The 27,398-nt window shown below is 39.3% G+C and overlaps 1 protein-coding gene across 1 annotated transcript; it reads right to left on the bottom strand.

Annotated features, from left to right (window-relative positions):
• lingo1a (leucine rich repeat and Ig domain containing 1a) lies at positions 1 to 27,398 on the bottom strand. Its single transcript, XM_078256036.1, has 2 exons — positions 27,269 to 27,398; positions 1 to 3,989 (listed from the first exon to the last, which is right to left on the bottom strand). The coding sequence occupies exon 2, from the start codon at positions 3,978 to 3,980 to the stop codon at positions 2,130 to 2,132; it is 1,851 nt and encodes a 616-aa protein (XP_078112162.1). The 5' UTR covers positions 3,981 to 3,989; positions 27,269 to 27,398; the 3' UTR covers positions 1 to 2,129.

Here is a 27,398-nt window from a genome sequence, read left to right as displayed (position 1 = left end):
GATTGTTTAATACAACATACCATATTCTCAACAATTCAACATCAACAAAATTTTGTTAAAAAAAAAAAAAAAAATATCTGCATATTACCTTTTATTGCACAGAACAATTTGAATGTATTTTCCATAGATTTCTTTTTTAGTATCTTTTTTGTAAAAAGTTGGCTTGGACTACATGGTCAGTATAGTCCAGGGTCAAAATAAAAAAAAAGGAATAACAGGAACAAAAAACAGAATCCCGGGTCACTCGGGACCAAAAAAAGGCTAAGTACAGTAGCCACACTTTGAACGAAGAGAGCATTCATAATCAGCAAGAGGGAGAACCATGAGCCATATCCAGTGATTTTTTTTTTTCCTTTTTGCAAAACGGATTACACCAAAGCTGCTTCAGATTGCTCCATGGGTGAAACCATCTGTGTCACTCGAACCATCTGCATATTCTATCCATACTTCAGCCCATTACTGTGTCGTTGTCTGTAATGTCATCCATCATAAACAACTTAGCCTTTATCCTTACACACATTTGCAAAGCCCAGCTGTCCACAGTGTGTACTTGAAAAGGAAAGGCTGTAACCTCAGATTTAATATGCAGGACAAACTGGGAACCAAATATGCACAGTTCTTTTTCCCCTGACAAAACATTGCACATTTCTGGGGAATAGCAAACCTGTAAATGATCCTGGAAGGTAATATTTCCATGGCTTTGATGGGGGGGAGCATCGGCATCAATAAATCATTGATTTCATAAAACAATAAAAAAACAAAAAAACAACAATGAAAGAAATATTCTACATTTTGAGGAGCACATTGTATCCAAAAACGTGAGCACCACAACTTGTATTCCTTACTATCATGTTGAGCACAAAATTATACCAATACATAATTGTTTTTGAAATGCAATTAAAAAGTCCGGGATAAGCAGTGTAGTATAAGGTACCAATACTAATCATTCTGTTCCATGGCAAAACTGTAGGATATATGCTGCATCCATTGTTGGTACAGATCCCATCATATCAGCAGCATCTCACATTTGCTACTGTATCACACTCCATGTGTGTGCATTGTCTGGGTTACATATGAAAATTAGGGATGAGTGACACTGATATCAGATACTGGGCTCAAAAGGCTTCATTACATTTCCCCAATGCTAAAATCCTATATTAAGAGCCACATTTAACAACAGGATTTGCTGCTACTCTTCAACACTTAATATTGTTATATTTGTCATTCTAAATATTTTTTTACAGTGCATTACTGACACTTGGTCTTAAAAGTAAAGTTTGCACTGATTTATCCCTATATCACTGAATCTACATATATTCAGAGCATTTATATTTGTATATCATTCCATTTTTCAGGTCACATAATGAGCACTGTAAACTGTTTTACAGTTTCCTTCACTATACTTTTTTGGTCAAGAAGGGGGCCACGAATTAGCTGCTGTGACTTTAAAATTGAATTTTATATAGTCATCACTATCAGTTTTGTATTTCCCATAATACAATTGTGCCATACTACGTTAAGTATTTCTGCTAATTTCTGGGACATACTCTTTCTCTTTTATCAGGTACTGTGATACAGATATACATTTGATGGATTAAAAAACAATCATCACTGTAGGAACAAAAACAGACCATATGTAGCACATAGTGATGATGTACTTGAAAAGCATCAATGTTGTATAAATGTGCTCATCAACCCGTACAAATCTCATTCATAACTTGACATTTAACCTTGAAAATAAAAAAAACAACACTAAATAAAAAATACAGACACAAAACAGCAATGGCCAAAATATGATCTGCCCCCCGCATTCTGGCTGTTTGAAGTGTTTTTCTTTTCCGATATATTTTTCCTAGTATAAATCCACAGGAGAACTGCTTATGACAAATTTCACTTACAATAAATGCCCCCACAGGCCTTGTAGAAACCAACAATTCCCTGTAGCACTGGATGTGCTTTCACTTGTGAAAGTCTGGAACTGCCCTCCTCTCTAGTGCTTCAGTCAAGAAAAAACATATAACTCTATGTTAACAGACCAGGATCCACAGGTTTGTAAGGGAGGAAAGAAATTGTCTTCTTTTCCATTTGTCTTATTTTTTAGTTCAAAATTAATAAATTCCACAGCTCCGTTAAATCATTTTCATGTTAAACTTGCGAGGAGCATCCACTGTGTTGCTGCTCATGCCAGCGTCTGATTTCCGTGGCACATACTCAATCTCAATGTTGTGCTTAGTGTTGCCTTTACCTCTGCTCCAAAGGAAGAGCAGTACCAGGCAAAACAAGACGACACCAAGGAAAGAGATGAAGCCCATAGTGGTCGCAATGATCAATGTCTTTATATCAAAGGGGAAAGGAGCATTGGCTCTTGTACCATTAGCACCAGCTTCTGTGGGCTGGTTGGAGATGAAGGCAAAAGTCTTGTTGGGCTGGTGTGGCCAGTCAGGCGAGTAGCTATGAATGTGCAGGTGAGCAAGAGAGGTGTCATTTCCGCCTGCGTTGCTAGCTATACAGACATATGTACCATTGTCCTGAATCTGGGCATAGCGAACCTCGAGGGTACCGTCTGGCAACACTGAGAGCCTTCCAATTGTCTTCGTAGTGATAAACTTTTTCTGCGGGGATAGCCACATTATCACTGGAGCAGGATCTCCATCTGCTTGGCAAGCAAAATGAACAATGGCTCCCTCGTCAACAAATTTCTGCTGGGGTTTGCGATCCCTAATCCTAGACTTGCGACACGTGAAGTAGTTAGGCTGCAGTACATCTGGGAAGTCTTTGAATTCTTTGCCTTGGACAAACTCAGGGGAGGCACAGGTTGGCTGCTGCCTGTTGAAGTTCAGTCTCCAGCGTCGTCGGAAAACCCATAACAGTCGGCAGTCACAGGCCAGGGGATTATCATACAAGGCAAGGGTTTCCAGGTTGCCAACTGAATGAAAAGCAGACTCTTCTAAAGTGCTAAGAGAGTTTCCAGACACATTTAGAATCTTCAGGTAGTTTAGACCACGGAAAGAGTAGGGTTCAATCATTGCCAGTCTGCCTCCTACTAGGTGAAATTCCTGCAGACGCAGAAGATCATGGAGCTTATTCCCCTCAATTGTGTGGATAGGGTTATATGAAAGATTAAGAAAGCGCAAATAAACCAAGTGCCGCAGGGCTACATAAGGAACTGTGGTCAGGTTGGCATTTGCAATGGTCAGGGAGGTGAGATTTAATCCATACAAGCAATTTGGGGTCATCGTATCCAGATATGGCCAATTGGCTATTTCCAACACTTTCAGCCGATAGAGACGTTTGAAGGAATAATCCCGTATGACATTGATATTGAGGAGGCGCAGCCTGAGAGTGATCAAACTGTGAAGGTGGGTAAAAGCCTCTGTTGGCACAGAAGACAAGTTGCACTTCTCAAGACTCAGGTGCTCAAGGCTACTTAGGCCATGAAAAGCCCGGTGGGAGATGAAAACCAGGTCGTTATCACCCACCTCTAAAGAACGGAGGTTGTACAAATCCTGGAACATGTAGTCCAACAGGATGACAATCTTGTTCTCACTTATGTCCAGCTGTGTAAGATTGCTCAGGCCTGTGAAGACACCGAGCTGGATCAGCTTAAGCTTGTTGCTACGCAGCCCCAATGTCCGCAAGCCGTAAAGGTTGTTGAACGCTCCAGGTTCAATAGTAGAGATTGTGTTTTCACTGAGCTCCAGGTGCTCGAGGTTGGGAAAGTTGGAAAACTCGTCTGGGTTGATGGTTCTAATGCGGTTTTTGCTGAGGTCCAGCAGTCTTGTTTCTGCGGGTATGCCCTCGGGAACTGTCATGAGCTTCTTGCGGTGGCACATCACAGAGCGCTCTTGAACATTGCACTCACAGCGGGATGGACAACCTGTTGTGGAGCCAGACAGCACGGTGCCGAGCATCAGGATCAGAATGGGCTGCCAGCAAGCCACCAGGTAGCTGTGCCCAGTCGCTTCCCCAGCCGCCATCATATCGGTTACCTGGGGAGATACAATGAAGAGGGAAAAAATAAAATTCGATGTGATTTGAATATGGAAAGATTGGACATGGAGTAGTGTGAATTGGCCGCAGTATTAACTTGTTTTTAAACACTTTCCTTTGGCTATTGTGTTCCCTTTCTGCCAGATGGTTAGTTCAACAATCATAAGTGCTAAAAGGATGCCATTCTGGTGTGACACAATTCCTAACAGAACAGAGTTATGAATTTTGCTGCAATATTCATGCCACAGCCTCGAGATGAATAGAGGTGGGCGGTTACGAGGAATAAGGTATGTGCTTGCATAATTGAGAGTGCTGAGGGTTATGAATTCTGCATCCTTCAGGTTTCTGCACAGAGCTTCAAAAGGTATTTTCAAATGCAAGTAGCTGCTGTGAACGCACAGCATTCTATCAGACCTATTTGTGACAGTAGGAAAATAGGAAAAATAGGAGAAATAGGAAAAGCTGATCCCAGCAAGAAAATCAAAGGCCAAATAATTCTAGTAATCTACGTACATCTTGCCCTGCGCACTCATTGTGTCTACTGTTGAATGCTCAACACTATTTCCACTGCACACCCCGATCAATCAGTCAATGCTATCACCCTGATATGAAGTGAAGGGGCGCAGCCTTAAGTGGAATTAACAGCATTTTTCAGACGGTAATCCAATTCATGCTGTTTCACAGACACATATGCTGAGCACATCTGTGGTTTGTTCTGTTATCATAAACTATTTTTTCACCCCTACAACTAGTCTGGATTTTCTGTGTGAGTTAAAAAAAAACAGTAGAGGGGTGGAGCAGCAGTAACAGGAGAATGCAATCAAAGATGGATGGTGGCAAGTGTGATGTATGTGCTGTGGCTGACACTCGGCTCATGCAATCCTTTACGATAAAATATAGACCTTACACTAACAGGGAATTGGATACAGAGAGATACACAGGGTTTAAGAGCAAAAAAACAAACCATATTTAATTTCAATCCCATCTGTTAGCATGCCTACACCCCTTCAACTAACAATGTAATTAACAATTGATATTATCATTTCATTCCATTTCCTAGCATGATAGCATCGTTTACATCATAAACTAAATTGAACATGGGAACATCACTTATACTATGATTTGCAGACAATGATTCTGAAATATTAGTTGTATGACGGGTTCCAGTTGTGAAATGCAGGTGAAATTAGATTACATTAAATTACATTATTTCCAACATCCAAGCACATGTACTTGGATTGTAATTCAGTGACATGATAAAATGTGTGTGAAAACACCCCACAGAAACAAAATCCTTTACATCTAGTTCACACTCATCAAGCCATGTCCATAGGGGACTGCCGTATATGTGTGATGGCTGTTGTCACAGTACGTAGATTTTTGCCAATGGTATGCACTTTCATCTCCTCTAAATTTGCCTTTAACGTTGATTGTCAACTGGTCACATGCTCCTTTTCCCTAATTCATACAGGGTTTGTGAAGGATAGTGCATGTTTGTGCTTCAGCAGATTCCATGGACCATATCACTTGTGACAGATTGAGACTGTAGAGAAAAGGGGAAAACAAATCTGTGATATTATGGTCACATTATGGTTAACTGTTAATTATTGGGTGAAATGTTGCTACCATTACCACCACACTACCATAACCAACTGGACATCAGACTCATCGAATAAGGGTTTATGGGTTAGATTTACTTTACTCAATTTCATTTTATTCCCTCTAAGGTCAAAGTTCAGGTTGGGGATTTGATGATACCATCTGTAATCAAGAGATCTAAAAACAGGCAGAAATGATAGTACAGAGTTGACCTGCATCAGAGCCTGCTGTGCTCCTTGCAGCCTTCAGCCATTCTCAATCACTCTTATTCCATAACCCACATTGATCAAGTCAGTGCTGAGCGCTGCAGGATGGAGTGGTGTGGGGCTTTGTATGGCATGCTAAGACACTTAAGAAGAAGGAGTGTCCTTATCACAAGCTCAATTCCATCTGTCACCCTCTATCATGTGGCTATCGCATATTGGATATCAGTCAATAAGATGCTATTACCACTGACACTGAAACCCAATCGAGAAAAAATGATCAAATCATAATCCCTTGTTGGTAAAGCTCCATGACTGCAACTTCAGCAGGTTACAGACCTTACCTTACAGTCAGGTTTTTAATGAGTCTTCTCACTACTTTGCACAGGGTGAAACTTCCCCCAAAATGATACTGCACCTGATTTCTCAATCATAATTCATCTGATTATTTCTCAGGATCCATTGAAAAGAGATGTTACTCAAGCTTTTACCGTCATCCCTTCAAAATGTGTGCCCATGTGTTTTTTCATAACAGAACAGCTTTATTGCACATGGCTTCAGCAGCAAATATGCAGGGAACCATGTAAAGATGGGGACACATTAAGATGAAGAATGCCATCTCCACGGGTAAACATTTTCAGCTATGTTTTGTTAATAATCTGGTGTTATCATTCCCTCGCAGGCATGTAGTCTAAATGCAGTTCTTCATTCCAATCAGCACTCAAGTAAACTCCCAGAGAATTACATTAATTGAGGTGAAGTGAGAGGGGGCGTCCATCTCATAGAAAAGAATGTGGCCGAGAAGAAGTAAGACAGCGGTGGTGAATAAATGAGGACCCACTGGTCCAAGACCAGTAATAACTAGATCAATGAATAGTGAGATTAATGCCTTTATGACAGAATCCACTGGGATCCTGAAGATGTTCCTCATATCAGGAAGTGGATGGTGTATGTGCCTATTATAACAGAGTGGTATAAGAGTAGCCATCAGTGGATGTACAATCATAATTAAACAGACAATAAGTACGATTTTTGCTATCTTGTCCAAGCTACAGTCATTAAGTTCATTGGAAAGTTTTAATCAATTCTGATTTTGAACCTTTTCTCTTAACATTTTCATGTCAAGACTAGACTATAGGCCCCAATTAAAAATCTAACTGCAATCTAATCTAATAATTAAATAGTTATTTATGAGGAAAAACATTTATATACTGTCGTTCATCTTTGGTGCTGAATATATCCTTGTTTCTTTGTATACACAGGCAACAGTGTGATAACTAGTACAAGCCTTATACAAAACTCAAGCCACCATTTCTTTATAGTCTAGTCTCGGGTATTTTATCTTTTAGAAGGACAAGATCTTGATTCACTCACTGTATTTAAATATTGTGGCTCCATGTTCAACAGGTTTTACGCAGCCATTTGTAGTTAGTTGTTTAATTGCTTTCTGTCCACATGCAGCTTTCATATACAACCTGAATCTTGTTCCATGCATCTGAATGAGGCTGTCTGTCATCGTTACACAATGCACAATAAACACAAACAAAATTGGGGAGGGTTATTGTTACGACTTAAGCATTGCCCAAAGCTTTAGTTTACCTGTCACAAGACATCACTCCTGAGCCTTGTTTAATACCAAAGTTAAATACCTGTAAGCTTCTGGGAAATCCATGAGATGATGCTGACGTTATCTGTAGCACAAAGTGTTAAAAGCCTTTAAAGCCCATTTCTCTGCAAACAAACCCAATATCCTCCTAGGTAAATGTAAACAAATTCATATAGGGGAAGTATGCCCATTATGAGTATTATTAATTAGTTGGTATTTTCAACCACCAACACCATATTACTTTAATTTTTCATCAATTTATAATTCATCTGTTTAAATGTGTATGCTGGAAGAAAGAAAAAAAACAGCTGCTGAGATTTTAAGTTAAAGTGCTTCAAAAGACGCTTATTGGTTCAATTCTTTACTGTAAGTAGCGGCTTGTAGTTATAACTTAGAACATGTATATTGACAGCCATACTTTGGCTAAATCCATCTTAACCAGGAGAGTCTGACCTTTCGCTCCCCAAGTAAGATCACTTTCACACTGCTATAATGTCGCCGAGCTGAATTTCGAGAGAAAGGTTACCCTTGTGTCATTGAAAAGCTAAGCTGCCTGGTGGGATTGCTGGCTGGGGTTGGGCCTGTGAAATGGCAGGGCTTAAATGTAAGCCAACGCCCGACAGATGGAGAGCAAAGCCCTAATCCAGGCGAAGAAGCTGGTTGGTGCAACAAGGTGCAGAATTCCAACAGTGGCCAGCTGTTGTCCCGATGAAATTCTGCCATGAAACCTGTCGACGTGTCTCTCCTGAACTTCACCCCAAAAGGGGGTCGTATACTGTGTCTGTGCAGGGGCTCGGAGAGCTTAACACACAGGGGGAAAAGAGGAGCTGCAACAATGTACAGTACAACAAAAATATGGTGTTTTTTTTTTAATTAAACCACGTAAACCTATTCTGATATGACCTCTAAATACAATTATGAACCTGAAAATGAGCATAATATGGGCACTTTAACGTAACTAGTTCAGGTTCTCCTTGTAACTACCTGTTTAAAAAGGTGGCCGTTACGTTACATAGAATGGTCACATGACTAAAACTGGCACCATGGTCACGTTTCATGGTCACTTGTTAAAACTGCCACTGTGCGGCAGTAGAAGTAGAACGGTCATCAAAAATACTGTAATCTATGTTTTAGGGGCCTTATTGAGTGGTGTGGGTGGCAGGGTAAGTGTTTAATTGAATGTATGATTACTGTTGTTGTTATGGTTACAGGTTAAATTGTTTTGTTAAATTTCCATTATTGTCATGCTGTTAAATAATAAATAAACGTCTTGGATGAAAAACTTAAATTTAGTGTGATTTCCACTCAAGTGCATATGTTAAATGGCAGAGTTTTTAAATAAAACAAATACATTGTTAATGATAATGCCAAAACTCCATAATTTCTAAATGGGTCGCAATATGTGCAGAGATCAGTAGTCTCATGATTGGGGTTGTTAAAACTCTAAAAAGTCATGTTTCATTGCACCCAAAGATCACCCTAATTTGGCAAGCTTTTTACAGATGTGGTTGGGTGTTATCTGTGAGAGAGGGAGTGTGTGTCCATATGTGGTGTTCCATCATTATAAGGCTCATTAGCCTCGTCTCCCAAGCTCTGTTCAGAGAATCACTGGTCATTTTTGGTTCTTGAGGAGATGTGTTTTCAAAGAGGAACAGCCTCCAGAATGTCAGACTTTTATAAAGTGGATGCAGGATTTTGGAAGGACTCAGATCAGTACTCACTAATGAGAACTCACACTGCTTTCACAACATCCAGGAAAATAAATAAAAAAAGAAGCTGCCAATAGTTGCTTTTTGGATGAATAACACAAAAAGCAGATATAATTTCCTAATCGAAGCCAAATTAGACTGACATTTAGGTTCTAACAATGTAAATGATGAGTGTGATTTAACAAATAATACTAACAGTTAAATATTTTATCACCACATGACTGTTACCTTGAACAGCTAACAATATCAAAGATGACAGTAGTTTTCACTCACTATGTTTTTATGAAATATATCTTTAATCTAAGAGTTATCTTGTTCATAGAACCATTATAATATTTCACCTAAACTAAGTGTGGGCGGTCTCTAAGAAAAACGGATTAGCATTTTGGATATGAGAGCTACACAGGTGCACAGCTTCACTGTAAAGTTTAATAAGCTCATAATAATATCACTTTAATCACTTAACTGTAATGCAACCTGTATGACCAGTAAACTGTATCAAACTATTAATAACCAGTTTTGCGAATATCAGTTGTAGCCCTATATAGATGTATCTATAGCTTTAAAAGCAAGCAATTCAATCTATAATGGTATAATCTTAAACCTTGAAATGCCTCTATCAGTACAATATTTCATTTAATTAATGTTAAGGTGAGTTTCTGCTGTGCATTTATGTTTTTGAAGCATGTTTCAAGCATCTTAGCATCAAAGATGAAGTTATAGTTCCCTAAATTAAGTTATCATCAAATACCAATGTTTCATCGGTTGAAAACAAGATAAAATGGAAAGTTGACTATAGTACAGAAGTTGCTGATTCTAAAACAGCAATCAATTTACATCATTTTATTTCACTCTACTATCCATTTCTTCTGTGTGCTGCTGAAACTTTTGTTGATTTAAAACTAGTCTATATCCACAACGTTCTAATAAACCAGATCATGTTTTTCTCCCATCCCGGAATGCTGTGTGGACTAGCCAGACCCTCCCCTGCAGCGTGTGGAGGATGGTCTGACTAATTTAAAACTAACGAGACTAAGAATCGAGCAGCTAGGGGCTCTGTGAGGCTCTATAGGCACAGCAGAGCTTTGAGCTAAATGCTAACATCAGAATGCTAACATACTCACAACAGCAATGCTAAATACTGATGTTTTGCAGGTATAATGTGTACCATATTCACCCCGTTAGTTTAGCATGTTAGTGTACTAACAGTTGCTTATTAGCACTAAAATCAGTTTTACAGATACATTATTACAAACCAAAGCACTGGACAAATTAAAATTTCAACCTGATGACCTGGCAGTAGATGAAAAGTCAGAGGGTTAGAGGTTATTATAATTTATGTCTGATTTTAAGAACAAACTACATGTAGTAACTTTCATATTCTAATGAAATACAAGACTTCAGGTTTCCCCTTTTTAAGACATTAGTCCACACTAAGGGTAAGAACCTGAGGTATTTATTATAGCAGCTGCTGTACATTTAAAATGTTTGGAAGCTGAAGGTAAATAAGCTAAACAGCTAGATTGTGAAAAATTGAGCTCCCCCCAGAGAGAGCTGTTTCCTTTTTTTTCCCTAAGGCTGAGAGAAAATGCTTCACAGGCGGGAGGGCTGCTTCTAACACACACACACACACACACACACACACACACACACACACACACACACACACGGTTATACAATTTTTGTCTGTATATTGCTTTGTCCCATAATGCTGTGCCCCACACTCTGAGGCCTGTTCTTTTGGGTTTGGAACATCTTGCTGACACCGCATTTAAGGCTTGAGGCGTTTATGTCACAGGGGCATACGGTTACACATGGACTCTTCTCCAAACACCCCAGGAGATGCCAACCTTCAGTGCACCAGGACACCACTTGCTGCTGCACTGGCAAAACTGAACACACTGCAGCCATGGCAATACATTTAGAAGAAACAATAACCATTGAAGGTTGTAGGGGTTTCCAGTTCAGACTGGATGTGGATTTTGGACGAGTTTTAGCGTGTGGGCTGAATCTGGCTTGTTGTTTAGTTTGGCAGATTGATAGGCCAGCACTAACAAGGCCCCATGAGGTGCTTTAAGAAAGTCAGTTTCAAGCAATGGGCCAATGAGAATGTGTGTTTGTTTTTTTTTCCACTCAGCAGTTCTAGTAAAAATGTTCCTATAAAACTTTAAGAGGAATAAAATGGATATATGAGGGTAAAAGGCTCTCACATCTGTTACTGCTTGATTGGTCGATTCACAGAACATACAGTAGACACCTAGTTTCATACATGATTAATCATTGAAGTGATTTATCATGCAAAAATGTAAAATAGCTTGTTTTAGATGAATAAATGTGAAGATGTGATGCTTTTTTTATTATTAAATGAAATATAATGAATATAATGAAATATCTTTGGGTTTTGGACTGTCAGTCAGACAAAACAAGCAACTGTTATTTGCAAACAACAACATGCAGTTACTTACATTAACTAGATATGAGCTTATTAACGGTTGTTTCAAATTAATTGGTCCTGTTGGAACTTGAGCATGGTTGTAGATCTTCAGTATACAAAATAATCCCTTAGGCAGTATTAAAACTTCAATGAAATTAGCCCCAAATACTTCTTAATTTTCAAAGTTGCTTTGCTCATGCTAAAGGTAACAAAATGATGTGCCTGTTTGAACTACATAGTATAAAGGACCCACATAACAATTAACATAACTTGTACTTAAGATACACATTTGTATTTTTTGAGTGGAAATCAATTTCCTTGAATCTAAAACTAACTAAGAACCTTTTGTATGCAAGAGAAGGTTTGCATAATGTACCCACAAGCTTCTGATGAGAAACATTGACGTCTTATTGCAATGAATTCACAGGAGCTTAGGCAAATGAACAGGTTCCCACATCACTGCTTTGGTGAGTGAAAATATTTATTTATGTAATCAGCCATCTTTTCTTCACCTACATAAGACATCTACATGTTTTTTTTTCAAGAGAATCAAGCCAAACTACTGTAGTTCTCACATTACGAGTTTCATAGTGAAAATAATTACCTTCTGTATGAGTCTATGTATGGCAGTCAAAACAGAAATTCAGCAGTTGAAGTTTACAGCCCCCGACTGAAAGACATCACATTCAGACATAGTCCCTGTCAACGCACTCACATATCCTGCCAGAGCATCCAATAATCCACATTTTTGCTCAGAATTAATCATTCATGAGTGATGAGTTAATATTATGCAGCTAAATCAAGCCCTTTCCTCTTCTATTTCACATAAGCATTCACCTAGACGTGTCAGATTTAATTTAAGAATGACAGTACTTATGGAAATCAAAGCAGTCTTAAAGTACTGCTATTGGGGAAGAATCATTTTTTGAAAGGTGAAGATGTTAAAATTTTGAAACTCTACATAAGAATCTTACTGAATAGCTCCCAAAAATCAATAAACGTTTTACGAGGAGGGTACTAAACATATTACTTCACTTAATTTGAGAGTTGTGGGACGGGGTGTTTGTATTCGGGCATGCTCTGATGCTGGTTTATGGAACAACCACAATATTACTCATCCATATATACGCCGGTAGGATGTAGCTTTAATAGCTGTGACTACACTGCAAGCTACATTGCTTCTTCAATTAAGGGAGTCAACGTGGAAACATGCCTTAGTTTCATAATGAATAATTTAAGCTATATCTTATCTGCTGCTACAGTAGGAAGTGTGATGGGCACAGTGTGGAGCGGCTTAGGGCCATATTTACTTTAATTGTGACTGGCATCTAAGGGCTTTCCTCCCAGTGTAGCAAAGAAAATGTCCCCTTTGCTTAGCTGGCTCTGCAGCTCACAGTGAGACCTCTAAAGAGAAATGAGCTGTAATTAGTTGATAGAGAGGCGACCCCGATGCAGAAAAAAGACACTGGAGGATACTGCTGTTGCCTGTCGTAGCAGAGAACAGCAAAGATTGCAGGCAAAACACTGGCAAAGGGGAGCTCCAACAAGAAGAAGAATTACCAAGAAATGCTTGTCAGGCTGCAAAGGTTTGCATTGTTGGAGAAAAAAGAGAAGAGATCTTTGCCGCCTGACATACAGTTTTACAGCCCATAACCTTACTATACGTTGGGAAGAATGCAATTGGATGTCAACTGTAAAATATCAGGGCCTACACATATCTCTGTCAAAATTCTTTAAACGATCCTCATAAATATGTTTAGTAATGTATTTAAAAGATTAAATATTGGCTGATGTTATCAATTTTAAACTCAAATATAATTTTCAGTATCAGCTTTAAAAATCCAGTATCAGTCGGGATTTACTCTGTATATTTACCATGTATTGATCTATTTTATAACTTTGAGGGACTCTGGTGCATATGAAGTGGCTTATCTACATTTATTTCAGTTCAAACTGCCTGCATCCAAAGTTATTTAGCCCGTAAATTCCAGATAACTTTAAACTGATGCTCAAGTAAAACTATGAAAAGAACGAGCCTTATTTTTTCACCTAAAAATGTTTGACTTGGTAGGCCTACATAACTTTATCAAAATTCTTTAATAGCCAAATATAAGAGATCCTTCTCCATATATTTGTGTTTAGGTAAAAAGAAAAAGAAAAATGCCTCGTAAATCCAATATTGGTCTTACTCTAGTACCTTGTGCATCTATTCAATTTGCAATGTCAAGGTGTTTTTAAATTCCTTTTAAGATTAAGAATGTAAATGTTCATTATCACTTGCAAGGACGTCTAATAATGCAGACCCAAACTGCAATAGTCATTCCTATTTAATCCAGAGTTTAGTGACATTGAACGGATTAACGCAACAGGCATGCCATCCATCTCCCAAGGTCTTCCTCCCACCTCAAGTACCATTTCACAAATCTCGCCACTGCCATGTTTTCAACACGAACCAATAAAAGAAAATAAATAACTTCTGTGCCTCAACCTTGGGTCATTTTTCTCATTTTTGAAATGGCATAGTTCTTTCAAATAGTTGTTTTTGTAGGACATCCATGAAGGTGAACCTAATTCACAGACAGGGAGGACTGTATTTCATGGATTTAAAATGGATGCCAGCGCAACCACACCTTTGGAAAGATGACAACGTACAATACAAAAAACAATTTCATCTTTAACCATACAATGAAAAAACAAAGACAAGGTCTTTGATTTTTTTTTCCCCTTCACAGTTCTTGATGTATGCCTTTTAAATGTACAAACTCTTGTATAAAACTGCCTGAGTAAAGTCACTTCAGCTTACTCATTTAGGATTTATGTCCTTTAATGGTCCGGGCACTGTCTCATTAGCCTGGTCCTACCAGACTCTCGTACATTTCATTTGTACAGACAGTCTGGCCACTCTCCATTGACAAGTGTTAACTTCCTTGAAGGCGGGTACTCTGTTGAAGTTTAAAACTATTGGATCTGCCAATACAGGTAAAGATTGGCCAGAGAAAACCCGCGAATATACTGCAAACCCAGAAGGTGTACTGAAGGAAAATGAAAATTGAGCGGAAGTACGTAGGAGGGTGGAGCCAGGCAACTGTCTCATAAGTGCTTCATCAAAAATCGGAGGCCCTTTATAAGAACTGAACATGAGCCAGCCAAAGCTCTGTGGCAGATTGTGTTTCTGCACAACAACAAAACAAAATGTATTTTTTCCTCTCTACTACAATGTGAGAAAAGTCAAAAGGTAGATTTAACCTCCCAAACAATTAATGACAGGTCTGCAGTGTATCACTGAGGGTATACTGGCTGTTTTAATGTGTTGACCCAGACTTTCATCTGTTGACTTTCAACACTAAAATATAATGAGTGGACCCAGAACAACAAGGCATTTTAAATTTACAGTGCTGTTCTTGCACTGCCAAACAGTGACTGATCCCTATTCCAACCAAAATGAATCACCTGATTGTACATGCAAAAGAAATGGCGCCTGTTACTGAATTGTCCAAAGACTACGGTCTGCTTGGTTATCGATTCAAATGGCTTTCTGCTGATAAAAAAGAGTGGACAACTGACACATACTGGCAGTGAAAATAATTTGCGGTATTTAGGTTACAGTGGGATTTATTACACACTGTAGCTGATAAATAAGCGTTTGCACAGAAGACCTGAATCATCCAAAAACAAAAACAATCCTGGGCACTTTGATGGTTGCAGAACCGAACTCTTTGCCCAGACTGAGTGAGTGTACTTTAATATTGATTTTCCCTATAAACCTATACCACAGCTCATCAATAAATCCTTTGATTCCCACTTTCAGCATCCAATATTTATATTTTTCTCCTTTTCTGAGTATCATTTCACTCAAACAACCTGATGTCAATGCTTTTTTCCCCTCCTCAATCTACATTGTGTGGAGCAGCCCTGGCCGACCCCATCATGGCTCCAGTGCAGAGATAGGGGAGCTTAATCCATGTCCTCTGAGAGATTTCCCAGAAAGATGAAGCCTTAATTAGCCAGATAAATCCCCAAATAATTGTGCTATTGATATAGACTGGGAAATGAGGACTAAACAGAACAAAGAAAAACAAAGACTACTGTATATAAGATGGCCGAGATGAGCTTTGGAGACAGTTAGAAAGTAACTACAGCGGATGGAAAAAAGGGGCCGTTCACTCTCACTCTCAAATCCAGCAGGGGAGCATTGTCTCATCTCTCTGAGCAATCCACCTGCTCCAAATTCTCTCATAAGAAGCTTAGAGAAAAATGCTGACCTTCATACAATCAAAGATTATGTGGAGGAAAACAACAACAGTTTTTTTGGAGTACTTAAGCAATAGCACTCATGGGAGGTTTGAGCAATTAAAGGCAAAATTACTTGTCTAAGCTGTCCTTGTATCCTTCCGTTCCCTCGCTTTGGTTCCCTGTAGTATGAGAGGAGGTCATAAAGATAGTGAAAAGAATAAGAGAATCACATCTCACCAGCTCTGCTAATCCTAGGGGTACTAGAGAGAGAGCGGAATCTCACTTTTAGAAAGACAATCTAGGTATTTCACATGCTACACATGGATCAATGACAAGGTGACCCTCTATAATAATACCAGATGGCTTTAGAGTTGGCAAAACACTGCAAATCCCTTGTCAACACTTCTGCAACCCTCAAAAGAAGTTACAAAAACATGGACTACAACTTTATTCCTTTCAGCTTTGAATCCTTAAAGTAATTGTGCTAAAACAGACTTAAAATGGTACATTATGGTAAGCTCAAATCGACTGTGTGGATTACTATCTCTTAGGAAAAACCTCATTAGATTCTGAGTGCAACTCATATCAAACCCCAGCCAACCTCAATTTGCAGAGCTACGAAGTGAGATCTGTTCTGCCACTCGTGCCTACATTAATGAGAATGACTTGTCTTTTTCTTTGTGTCCGAGCAAAGAGCAGTGCCTTTGTTGAAACATGCTGACAGGCACGATATGATTGTGGACACACGTTTTAGAATTTCATCTTTGTAGTCCTGTAATGTTAGCCTTGTTGTGATGTAACTGTAATTTACAGAGGAGACGGTGCTGAAACAATGCTAACTGTGCTGAAAAATCTTTCTAGATTTCTCCCAGCGTAAAACAAAAACTTTATTTCTGCAGTCTGGATGATTAAATACATTATTTATAGAGTTGGCATGGGGACCAAATAGGAAAGGTGTATCAAACAAACCAACAAACAAACACCTACTGAGAGATACCTCAACACAAAGGCTGTGCTTCAGGGCATTAAACAGTTGTACTGTAGAGTTTAAAATTCCCAATTACATTTGAATGTTGCATTTAGACAATACAACAATTTTAATGATCGTTTCAGTCATTTATCAAGCAAAACATTCCTTTGATGCAGCTTCTCCAGTGTAAGGGGTTTGCAGATTTTCTCTGTTTTATATAACTGATAATTAATTAATATAAGTGATGGTTTTAGCTCTAGTTACTTTACTTTTTTTTAAACATGAACCTTAAAGAAAATTATATTTGAGATAATCAACATGATGGCACAATGCACATGATGAAAATGCTTGGCTATTATATGTCCTAAAGCCTGTCCTTAGCTCTGTTTTATTCATTATTGCCATCATGGTAGGAGCAAGCAGAATGCTGAAGAAAATGCAAAAGAGCTGAATTATTTAAATGTTACATTTGTAACTACAGGTTTATGAACAAGGTGAGTGTATATTGTATTATGGAGGGGAGATTACTCCTGAGGTTTCTTTTATAAGACCAATTTACAGAACCCATTATTTCTCATCATAAGCAAGATTTTAATGTATAGTGAGACTTATACAATAGTTCACTACAAGGCACGCAAAACGCAAACCTTAAATTGACTCATTCTGTCATTGTAATAACTTTTGTCAACCTTCACACCCTTGAACAGAGTTCCCTGCTAAATCAGTTATGAGATGGAAGGGTTAAATTGCCTGGACCATCCTCTCGCCCCACATCAGAGCTCTGCAGACCTGATTTCTCTCCCCTCCCGATTCCCAAAGGTTCCCAAACTACTTTGCACTTCTGTGGCAGCACGTCACTCACCAGCGTCCAACAAGGTCAAAAGCCATTTCATTTCCTCGCCTTTGATCGCTGCCTGGCCCTTTCATCAGTCTTACCCTCCCCATCCACCCACACACTACCACCACCATTTCACCGCTTAAACTGCCCTCACTCATCCCCCCCAGATGTCGAAAATGTGACTGGCAGTAGCCCAAGTTAGAATATGTTTGCCCAAGGGTAATACATTAGCAATCAATCAACTTGAACTTGTCAAACTTGTAACGCCAGAACGTCAGAGAGGCCACGTAGACCACAATGTGCATTTAGGTGTGGAAGACATACATCTGAAAGCCTTCTTACAGTAATTCTGCTTTTCCAGTCCTTGAATGAGGCTCCCTGCATTCTGTTTTCCTAAATGAAAGCTGAAACACATTGAGTAAATGAGATTCTCAATCTTGATTCATCTTAACCAACCCCACCCATACTGTGCAGCTCAGCTTATAGAGGAGGCTATGTTTTACTGTAAACTGTCCTGCAAAGTTCTAGTAAACATATTTTCCAAATCTACAATGTCGCAATCACAGCACTGTAATATGCTATCAGCTGTAAAATTGCCATTATTAGGGCTTCCTAGTGGCCTAATGGTAATCTGAACGTCTCTGGTTTGAGTCTAGCTGGGAACCTTTGTGACGTATCACCTCTCCTCTCTCTCCCCTAATATCCTGTCACCTCTCTGTCTTTTATCTACAAATAATAAAGGTAAAAATGCCCCCTAAAATACTTTTTTTAAATGACATTGTCCTCACCTTATCACTCATCATTATGTATCTTTTAGATCCAGTATATTATGCTTCCCAGTTTAATATCCCCTATGTAAACAATATTGAAATAAAATGGACACAAGCCTGCCGATGGATATGCCAAACATTTTAATTAAACATGTCAAATTAAACAGATTTTAGGAATAGTGATACTTAAATAAAACATTTGACACATTTTTCAAGCAGTGGTGTAGTCTAATGTATTGTAGTGGGTATACTGTACTGTATATGTATATGTTTGGGAGGGGTGGGGGAATTTTGAGCGTCAAAGACTTCATTTCCTGCATTTTGATACACCTTTATGCACCAATTCACGACTGAAATACCTTTATTTAGCCTATGCAAAGAAAGAAAAAAACACAGATGACAATTCAAATTATGTCAAAAATATAATGGAAAGTATTTTGTTAAGTGTCATTGCACATTTTTAAGTGGGTATATGGAAATCCTGGAGCTTTCTTAGTGAGGATACTGCGTATAGCTACATATCACGTAGACTACACCACTGGTTTCAAGATGTATTTCAAATGGTTAATTGTTTAATTGAAAATGTAGTCCAGTTTTGATCAATGGTTAGACATTTATTGGTAGAACAATTACATTTGTATATTTTTGCTGGATCTGGGGTCTGAAGAATTGCTTGCTTTTCTTGCTTGTTTTCATAACATTAATTGAACACTGGATTTTGGCTCGTGGTCAGACTAAATAAGCAATTTTGACACAGTAGTTTTGCTGTGACAACTCGTTTTGGGGATTTGTCATTATTTTTGAAAATGGTTGTGAGCAAATTGGGATGTTTAGAACAAACGTTATTAAAATAATTATTAGTTCCAGCCCTGATTCATGCTGGATTTGTCGATGTTTGCAGTGTTTATACATTATGAACATTTTTTTATACTTAACAGGAATACAGGTGGCCAAATAGCAAGCATTGCTGCATTCTTTGTCACATTCAAAGAATAGACAGGGTCTGTTTGCTTTTAATGTATTTAAGACAATAGGCATATCCAAGCTGGTGTAATCAGATATTTATTATTAAGTTATAGACTTATCCCAGAATATGGCACCTACATTCAACTGTAGATCATTATGATAATGAATGTGGTGGAAACACCTTTAGTGACATAAGGTCACATATAACTTATGCCACTTTAGTGGCATATAAGTTATATATATCCAGTATTTCTACAAGACCCGAAAAAGCTCTTTTTCACATCTATCTGTAGGTAAGATTAGTGCTGCTTCTTTATGTCTAGCAAACTAACATCTCCTCATGCCATCCAGTCTGGTCGATAACCTGAAATCTGAACCCTTGTTTCCCTGCACTTTTGCTCCCCTCCGTCAACAGTACTAGAAGTTCTTTGTTACAATGTTCTGTCATTCCTTTCTCTCTCACTCTGCGTTGACAGTGAGTGGGTGAAAGAAAGCCAGAGGGAGGGAGAAAGAGAGACAGACACACAGACAGACAGAGAGAGCTGTAAGGAAAGTAACAGCGAGAGCGAGATCGAGGGAGACCACCAAAAAGATGGAGAAAGTGAGCTTTCAGGGAACTAAAAGCCTCTGCCCCTTTATACCTCAAAGCAAGGCGCATGTTGTCTTGTGTCACATGATGAATGGGAGCAGACTAACAATGGATAGATAGCACCTACACTTATCTGACAAAAGGAGGGTATAATGGGTTTGAAGCCCATTAAATATTTGAATGATCGGAGAATGCCACAATCCAAGTATCACAGAGGGTAGCCTTTCTATACCGTGGCAGCATTTGAACAGGGGTGTCCATGGTCTTAATGAATTCTAATGGGATTAGTGGCTGTTAATGACACTTTTTGAGTGCAACAGCAACGAAACGTTCAAAAAGTTCTGAGACATGTTCAGACTTTCCCCAGAATGAATTATCTCAAAGGCAGAGACTGGTCTGCATATTGGTTAGCTAAACCCTGAGCAGGTCCATGTCGGAAATACTACCCAAAAGAAGAAAAAAAAAAGACTACTGCATCTTTCACTTTTAAAATCAAAGGAGATCTGCAGCAGATACGGTGTTAATGACTACTTCACTTCTGAATAGATTCATCGGTCAGCCTACTAGACAAAGGAATCGAGAGTCGAGAGTGCTAGTACTGCAACTAAACACCGAACTCACTGAACTCTGGATCTCAAAAGGATATTCAAACAGCAATTACATCAGGGAGGTGGGGCAGAAACACAAATCTTGTTCCCTCTTATGGAAAATATCATACGCTCCATTCAAGTGTGGCTATATAAGTGGCGCTTCTGTTGTCCCACAATTGGGTTTCCAGTCACCACTGAATAGCTCTGTCTGAATAGAAGCTTTCAGTAGAACATATTTGTAATTTAGCTGCACAATACCATTCATTACCACAGCAACACAATTCATTCAGACACTAGTTATATATGCCTGTGCGAATATCGAATGGGACAATAATATTCATTGTCTACAGATGGAAAGGAAGGCACTGTAAATAACAATGGACATGGAATTCACACCCACAATTCAGCACATTTGATGCTTTTGTTTTCATGAAATCTTTTTGCCACTTACTTCAGCAACTTGTATTCAGGTGTTTCAGTTCTATCTCAAGCTGTTGAGGCTGAGGCCATCAACTGCCTCCGCTGATGTGATTTACAGCCTACTACCAGCTAACCAGAGTGGCGTCTAACTTTAAGTCTGGCTGGCAACAGGGGCGCCAACATAGTCACTGATGAGTCCGTATGCAGTGAATACAAATGCCCTCTCCATAGGGTTGGTGAGGAGATTTAGTAAGCACAATAACACCTCCCCAACCCTTGACCCAAACCTTGTCCACCAAACGATGCCTTTTTTAATGATGCATCCTCCAAGAGACTCCAGGTGGTTTATGGAAAGATGCTATTCTAACCCTGGCACTGGCTAGGAGTGTGCATCTATTTAATGTACATGGTTTAGAATAAAAATTGTATTGAAAGCTAGAGGTAGGCAGATTCAAGGGATCATTAAAATGCTGGCAATGGTCAAGCATTATTAGAATAAAATCTATATGGATGCTGTATTTACATGCAGACTGAATAGGGTCAAGGCTTGTGGAGGTACATTCCTAAGCTTGAGCCAAGAATCCATTTCTGCAGGCTGTTGATATTTGAAAACGTGGTAATCCACTTTGCGGACATCTTGATTTTTCACACAAGCATAACAGGTGAAATTGCTCTCTAAAGGTACCTTTGTAGAAACTCTCTCAAGACAATTTTCACAACACTGTGAGGCACATCAGAATTAGGGGCGCCTGAGCTTTATATGAATCCTTTAAAGGGGAATGGACCCTACAGGCTAATGTGAATGCATGGCATCTAGACATGCATCTAATATGCCTTTAACAATGCTGTCATATAATCATTATTTGGTTGTTTTCTTTGCATTGCTGCTTTTAATTAGATTTTTTAAATATTGTATTTTAAAGTATTCTGACCAGTATCATTGATGTGATAAATACAAGGTTACAATTTTGTGTAAATTCTGGACTAGTGTATACAATATTATGTTAAAGCGTAACTCTCGCTAAAATGCCACCTAGGGTCTTTTTGTGAATGTACCTGAGTCAAACTTTCGTTTAAAAGCACATTTAGGACGGAATCGCCACTTTTAAGATTTTCGGTCAAATGGCCTTTTGAATGGGAGAGCTAGGGGCACTTTTGTGCTAGCCTCAAAATAGCTATTTTTAAAACACTAAGAAGGCTCGACACAACATGAAACTTTGCTCGAAGTATCGCCAGGGGCTCTACACCTTAACGAAAGCATTGACAACATTGTTTATGTACCCAGAGTTTACTAAAACGAAAGGTTTTGAGCAACTCACTGTAGCTTTTGTTCTTCCGGTCACCGTCTATCGAGCCAGTCAAAAATAGTCGAGGGAGGACAGTAAAGATGGAAAGCTCCAAAAGCTTAGTTCCATATAAATGCACGGATAATTCGTTGTTTTGTCGTTAGTGAAACACAATATTGACCTTGTAGTTGAAAAAGGAGCCTCATATAAGAATGACATTTCCTCCTATGGAGTCTGTTCATTCGCATTCGGAGATCGCCTATTTTTGACTGGGAAAATGGCGGCTAGTGTAAACAACAACTGCTAACGTGAGTTGCTCAAAACCTTTCTTTTTTAGTAAACTCTGGGTACACAAACAATGTTGTCAATGCTTTTGTTAAGGTGTAGAGACCCTGGTGATACTTCAAGCAAAGTTTCATGTTGTGTCAAGCCTTCTTAGTGTTTTAAAAATAGCTATTTTGAGGCTAGCATAAAAGTGCCCCTAGGACTCCCATTCAAAAGGCCATTTGACCGAAAAATGAAAAATTCGGTAAATCTTAAAAGTGGCGATTGCGTCCTAAATATGCTTTTAAACGAAAGTTTGACTCAGGTACATTCACAAAAAGACCCTAGGTTGCATTTTGGCGAGAGTTACGCTTTAATACATCCAACATCACAAGATTTAAGGCAATGCAATCACAGTCGGACAACATTTGATTTCTGAAATGACACAGTGAAAGCCACAACCACTCTGATGAAGGTAAAGTGGAGGGCAAAGCATTGGTTGCATGCCAAAATGGGTGTTTATACAATGTGGTATTTACTGTAGGAACCCAGGTTAAATGAATACAATTTAACAGAGCTTTGTTAAAGCAATATGCTTTGTATGGAGCCAAGAACATGAGCTTTTAAATTTTTGGTCACCCAGAGGCCTGAAAAACATTAAACCAAAAAAATAAAAAACACATTTTGTTGGACATAGATCAGCAGGATATACAATGTTACATCTGTGCAGAGGTATGTCCCATGCATGACAACCAAGTTCTGAAAAAGGGAAAAATCTTACACTCAAAAGGAATTGCACTGCTGAACCTTTGAAAGAAAGAAAAAAAATGCTGATAACTTTCAGACAGCACTTGCAGCTGCTCGTCCTGCTAATCTAGTTCAAAAGACATCCGCCAAGGACAACAGTGTCTTGTGAACAAGAAGTTCCCTACCCCTCCCATCAAACAGCTACCATGATTCCACCACAGGCCTTTTATAAACATGCCATCCAGCCCTGGGCATTGTATCAACGCAGTGGCATCAAGTGGAATGACAGCCTGGTCTTATAAAAACAACATAATTGCTGTCCTGGGTGAAAACTCCCAGCACTGTGTCATTGTAGAATTATGTAGGCATCATGCCCTCACACCTGGGAGCTAATAAACACCTTGTCAATGCAGTAGGTGTCAGCTTTACACCCAGGGTGAGTGTCTCCAAGAGACGTACTAACACGTCATAAGCCAGCATTAGCCCACTAACACTATTGGTCATTTAGTGTGTTGTGAGAAGGCAAGCCTGTGATCAGTGTTGGGAAGTAACGGAATACATGTACCGGCGTTACGTATTCAGAATACAAATTATGAGTAACTTTATTCCGTTACAGTTACAATTTAAATAGTTGGTATTTAGAATACAGTTATATTGTTGAAATCAACGGATTACATGACAATACTCTGTTTCACGAGTTTGTTCACTCTTTAAATAAATTAATGGAACTCCATGCATTTCCAAGAAGCCCCAATATGAAAACAAAAAAATTTGCTATTTGCGTGATCAGTCACAATGGAGTCGGAAGAGGAGCAGCAAGAGCTAGAGGTAGAGATGGAGTCGGAACCGGCACAACGGAGCCAGGGCAAGAATACGTTTCTATCTTGGAAATTCAAACAGCATTTCACATTAAAGAAAGATAAGGGAAATATAACTGTGCAGTGCAACCTCTGCTTGCCAGCAACCAACCTCATTTCAGCGTCCAAATTACTCCACCTCCAACCGAAAGAAGCATATTAAAGTAAGTTATTTTTTTTAATTAGCCAGGGGTAGTCATCTGCTGTAGTTGTACTGGTCACCTTGTTATTTTATAGTTGTATCAGGTAGCTACCTGCTTATTTGACATTCTCCTATGTGCTGATTTACAGAGCTATTGAAAGACATTTCACCCGTTTGACATGCTAGCTAACGTTAGCTAAAATTAGCTCGTGGTAGCTTAGACTGCGGTTAGATTTTTGTAGTATGCAGTTCGGGACTACAAATACAAAAATCTATCTGCTTGTTCAGGTACACATTCAGCCAGTTGGAATAGAATAGGTATGTTTAGTAAGCAGGATTTGATGGCTGCATTCCTACACTAATAAAATGCAATTCAATGTGGAAGTAATCCAAGTATTCAGAATACGTTACTCAGATTGAGTAATGTAATGGAATACGTTACCAATTACATTTTTGGGCATGTATTCTGTATTCTGTAATGGAATACGTTTTGAAAGTATCCTTCCCAACACTGCCTGTGATCAGTCATCATGCATTGACATCATTGTCCACACCATCACCACCCACACTGTCTTGACTGCTCCTCTGCCCCGGACTGCTGACAAATCTATGGTGAAGCTGATTTCCTTCACGAGTTATTACAATGCAGCACACACTCTTATTCTCGGCTTATTGGTTTGCTATTCCATTCTTTCTGCACAGGATTGAGTTACAAACATGGCAAGATGTAACCGTACTTCAAAGAAATATAATGCTGTTATGTAAAGCATAATTTTACTGTGACATCCGATACTCTGTATTATATCGGCTGCTATGTAGAGATTTAGCTTACTGCAAACATTGATCAACGTGTTGTAATTCAATATAGTATGTCAACAGCAGCATAATGCTGTAGGAGAGGGGGGGTCTTTGTTACTGTGTCCCATAGCCTTATTGAGGGGCAGAGAAGTGAATACTATTGACAACTCGTAGATGGCCAAGGTCAGCGGGCACACATTTATTTAATGACGACAGCCAGGGCATGTGGACAGAGTGGATCACACACCTCAGCAGCCTCTTGGTTGTTGCAAGGCAGCCATGCTTGAGTCAGCAGCATCCAAATCATCAAATAGATCAACTGTAAAACCTGACAAATATGATTTAAAAGGTCCAATGTGTAGGAATTTCTCCCATCTAGCCGTGTGGTCCTCCATGTTTCCTTCTTCAAACTTGCCGGGGCCGGGAAGCTACAATACCCATTAGCAGCACCTGTGAGTTTATCATGTGACAGCGAAAAGGTGAAAGGTGGAGCAGTATATCCTGTATGTCCCTTACCGGCTAACGTATTTCAAGATGGCGCATGAATATGGAGCGTCTACCCCAGTTCATGCGAACGCAAATGTAAAATGTCAAGCCAAAAGGAATACTTGGAATTGATGGTGGAGGTAAATATTCATGAAAAAGGACAAGTTTGTGAACGGGCAACACAGATTTTAATAATGAACAACTAAACACGTTACAAACTGGACCTTTAAAGCCTGTCAGTGAAGTTTAAAAAAAACTCTATTGGAATGTAGTGAACAGTATAAGGGATTAAAGGAAAACATCTGGTGTAATAAATGCATTCTGAAGTCCCTCTCGAGTGCTACAAAGACACTTAGAGACCAGGCAGAGGGAAAATACTAAATACTAACTTTTTTTAAAAAGGAAAGCACATCACACTCGGGGGGAACCAAGACCTCAGGCTATGATGCACCTTCTGTATGAACCCCCCCTGTACCACACCCTTGCCCATGCATCTGTGTGATATCTCAAAGTGTATCAGCTATCTATCATCTTGGATGGTGAGCACAGATAAAGCCTGGAGAGTCTGTGCTGCTGCTGCTCGAGCTACGGGAGGCTGCTCCTGTTCTATCTGGCTGTCCGCTCCCTCCGGCTATTTATAACCAATAGAGCTACAGCACTTTATGAATGTCTGCAGGCACAGCATCACACAATCTTCTGATACTCTGCCTCAACTGTTTTGGTGTGTCATTATATGAGGCAGTGCTGGACAATAAAGTGGGAAACATTTCAGGGGGGCACTGTCATATAGGCTATTCTCTGCAAATGCTGCATGAATAATAAACAGCAGACGGCGTGTGGCATCACAAAAACACAAGTTTCATCCTGTGTCCTGTGTAGTCGCAGTGTAAGCTATATATAGCTAGATCCCATCCCTGTTGTCTTGTTGAAAACCAAAAAATTGCAAAGTCGTTTCTGAGGATCAGTGCAATGCATGACTCCGTTGCAGCAGAAGCCTGCTTTGCTTTTACACCTATTTAACAGATAGCCATCTTTGCAGATAAATAAAATGTCATAAAAATGGGGGAGAGATCACGACTGCCTCACACTTCCTCACACTTCCACACAATGAGAAATGTTATCTCAGCAGAGCCTATACGTGGCCAAATAAAGGCTATATTAAGATAACATACCCCCCCCCCACCCCCGCCCGCACACACACTCCCCATTCTCTCTCACACACACTCACATTCACGGGACAATTATATTTTATTAATGGCTTAAGCCTTCTTCCTCCCAGACAATCACACATACAGAGAAAAATTGCCAAAAAAAAGATTACACTGTCAAATGTGCATGGATAACAAATCTATAAATTAATTTCGAATGTGCTAGGATTAGATGCATTTTTACCTGCAGAGGACGCGCCTAACCACACACAAGTCACCGTTTGCTTTTCTGTCCTGTCAACCAATTCTGTCCTAATCATAGCGGACCTGCAGGAATATTTTAGCCTTTTTGACATCACAATGAAATCAGACAGACGAGTTTTAGGAAAAGCCTCTGGTATGAATTAATGCCTCTACTGGCACAGTAAAATTCACATATTTTTGAGTGATGTTTTCTTCAAAGTAGCCCAGAGAGACCGCTGCATTCTGGATCTCCACCTCTCTAAAAATCTTGGCCTCAACCCACATTATTAAACTGCATCGACATAAGAATAAACACTGAGAACAGTAATCGCCGTTACAAATAAAGAACAACCCTTTTGCTTTCTTAATCGGATACTCACCTGCTGTAGCCTTCACTGCTTCCAAGCATCCTTTCGCATTTCTCCCCGACGGCAACTCCCAGCCACAAACACTCAAATTGAGACGCACTATCTCAAGTCCATCGCCGTGAAAGACAGCTTACAAAAAAAA

This window comes from Sander vitreus, chromosome 8 (assembly GCF_031162955.1).
Source record: "Sander vitreus isolate 19-12246 chromosome 8, sanVit1, whole genome shotgun sequence".
Lineage (NCBI taxonomy): Eukaryota > Metazoa > Chordata > Actinopteri > Perciformes > Percidae > Sander > Sander vitreus.
Note: the sequence above shows the minus strand (reverse complement) of the source record. Positions and strands in the feature narration are given on the sequence as shown.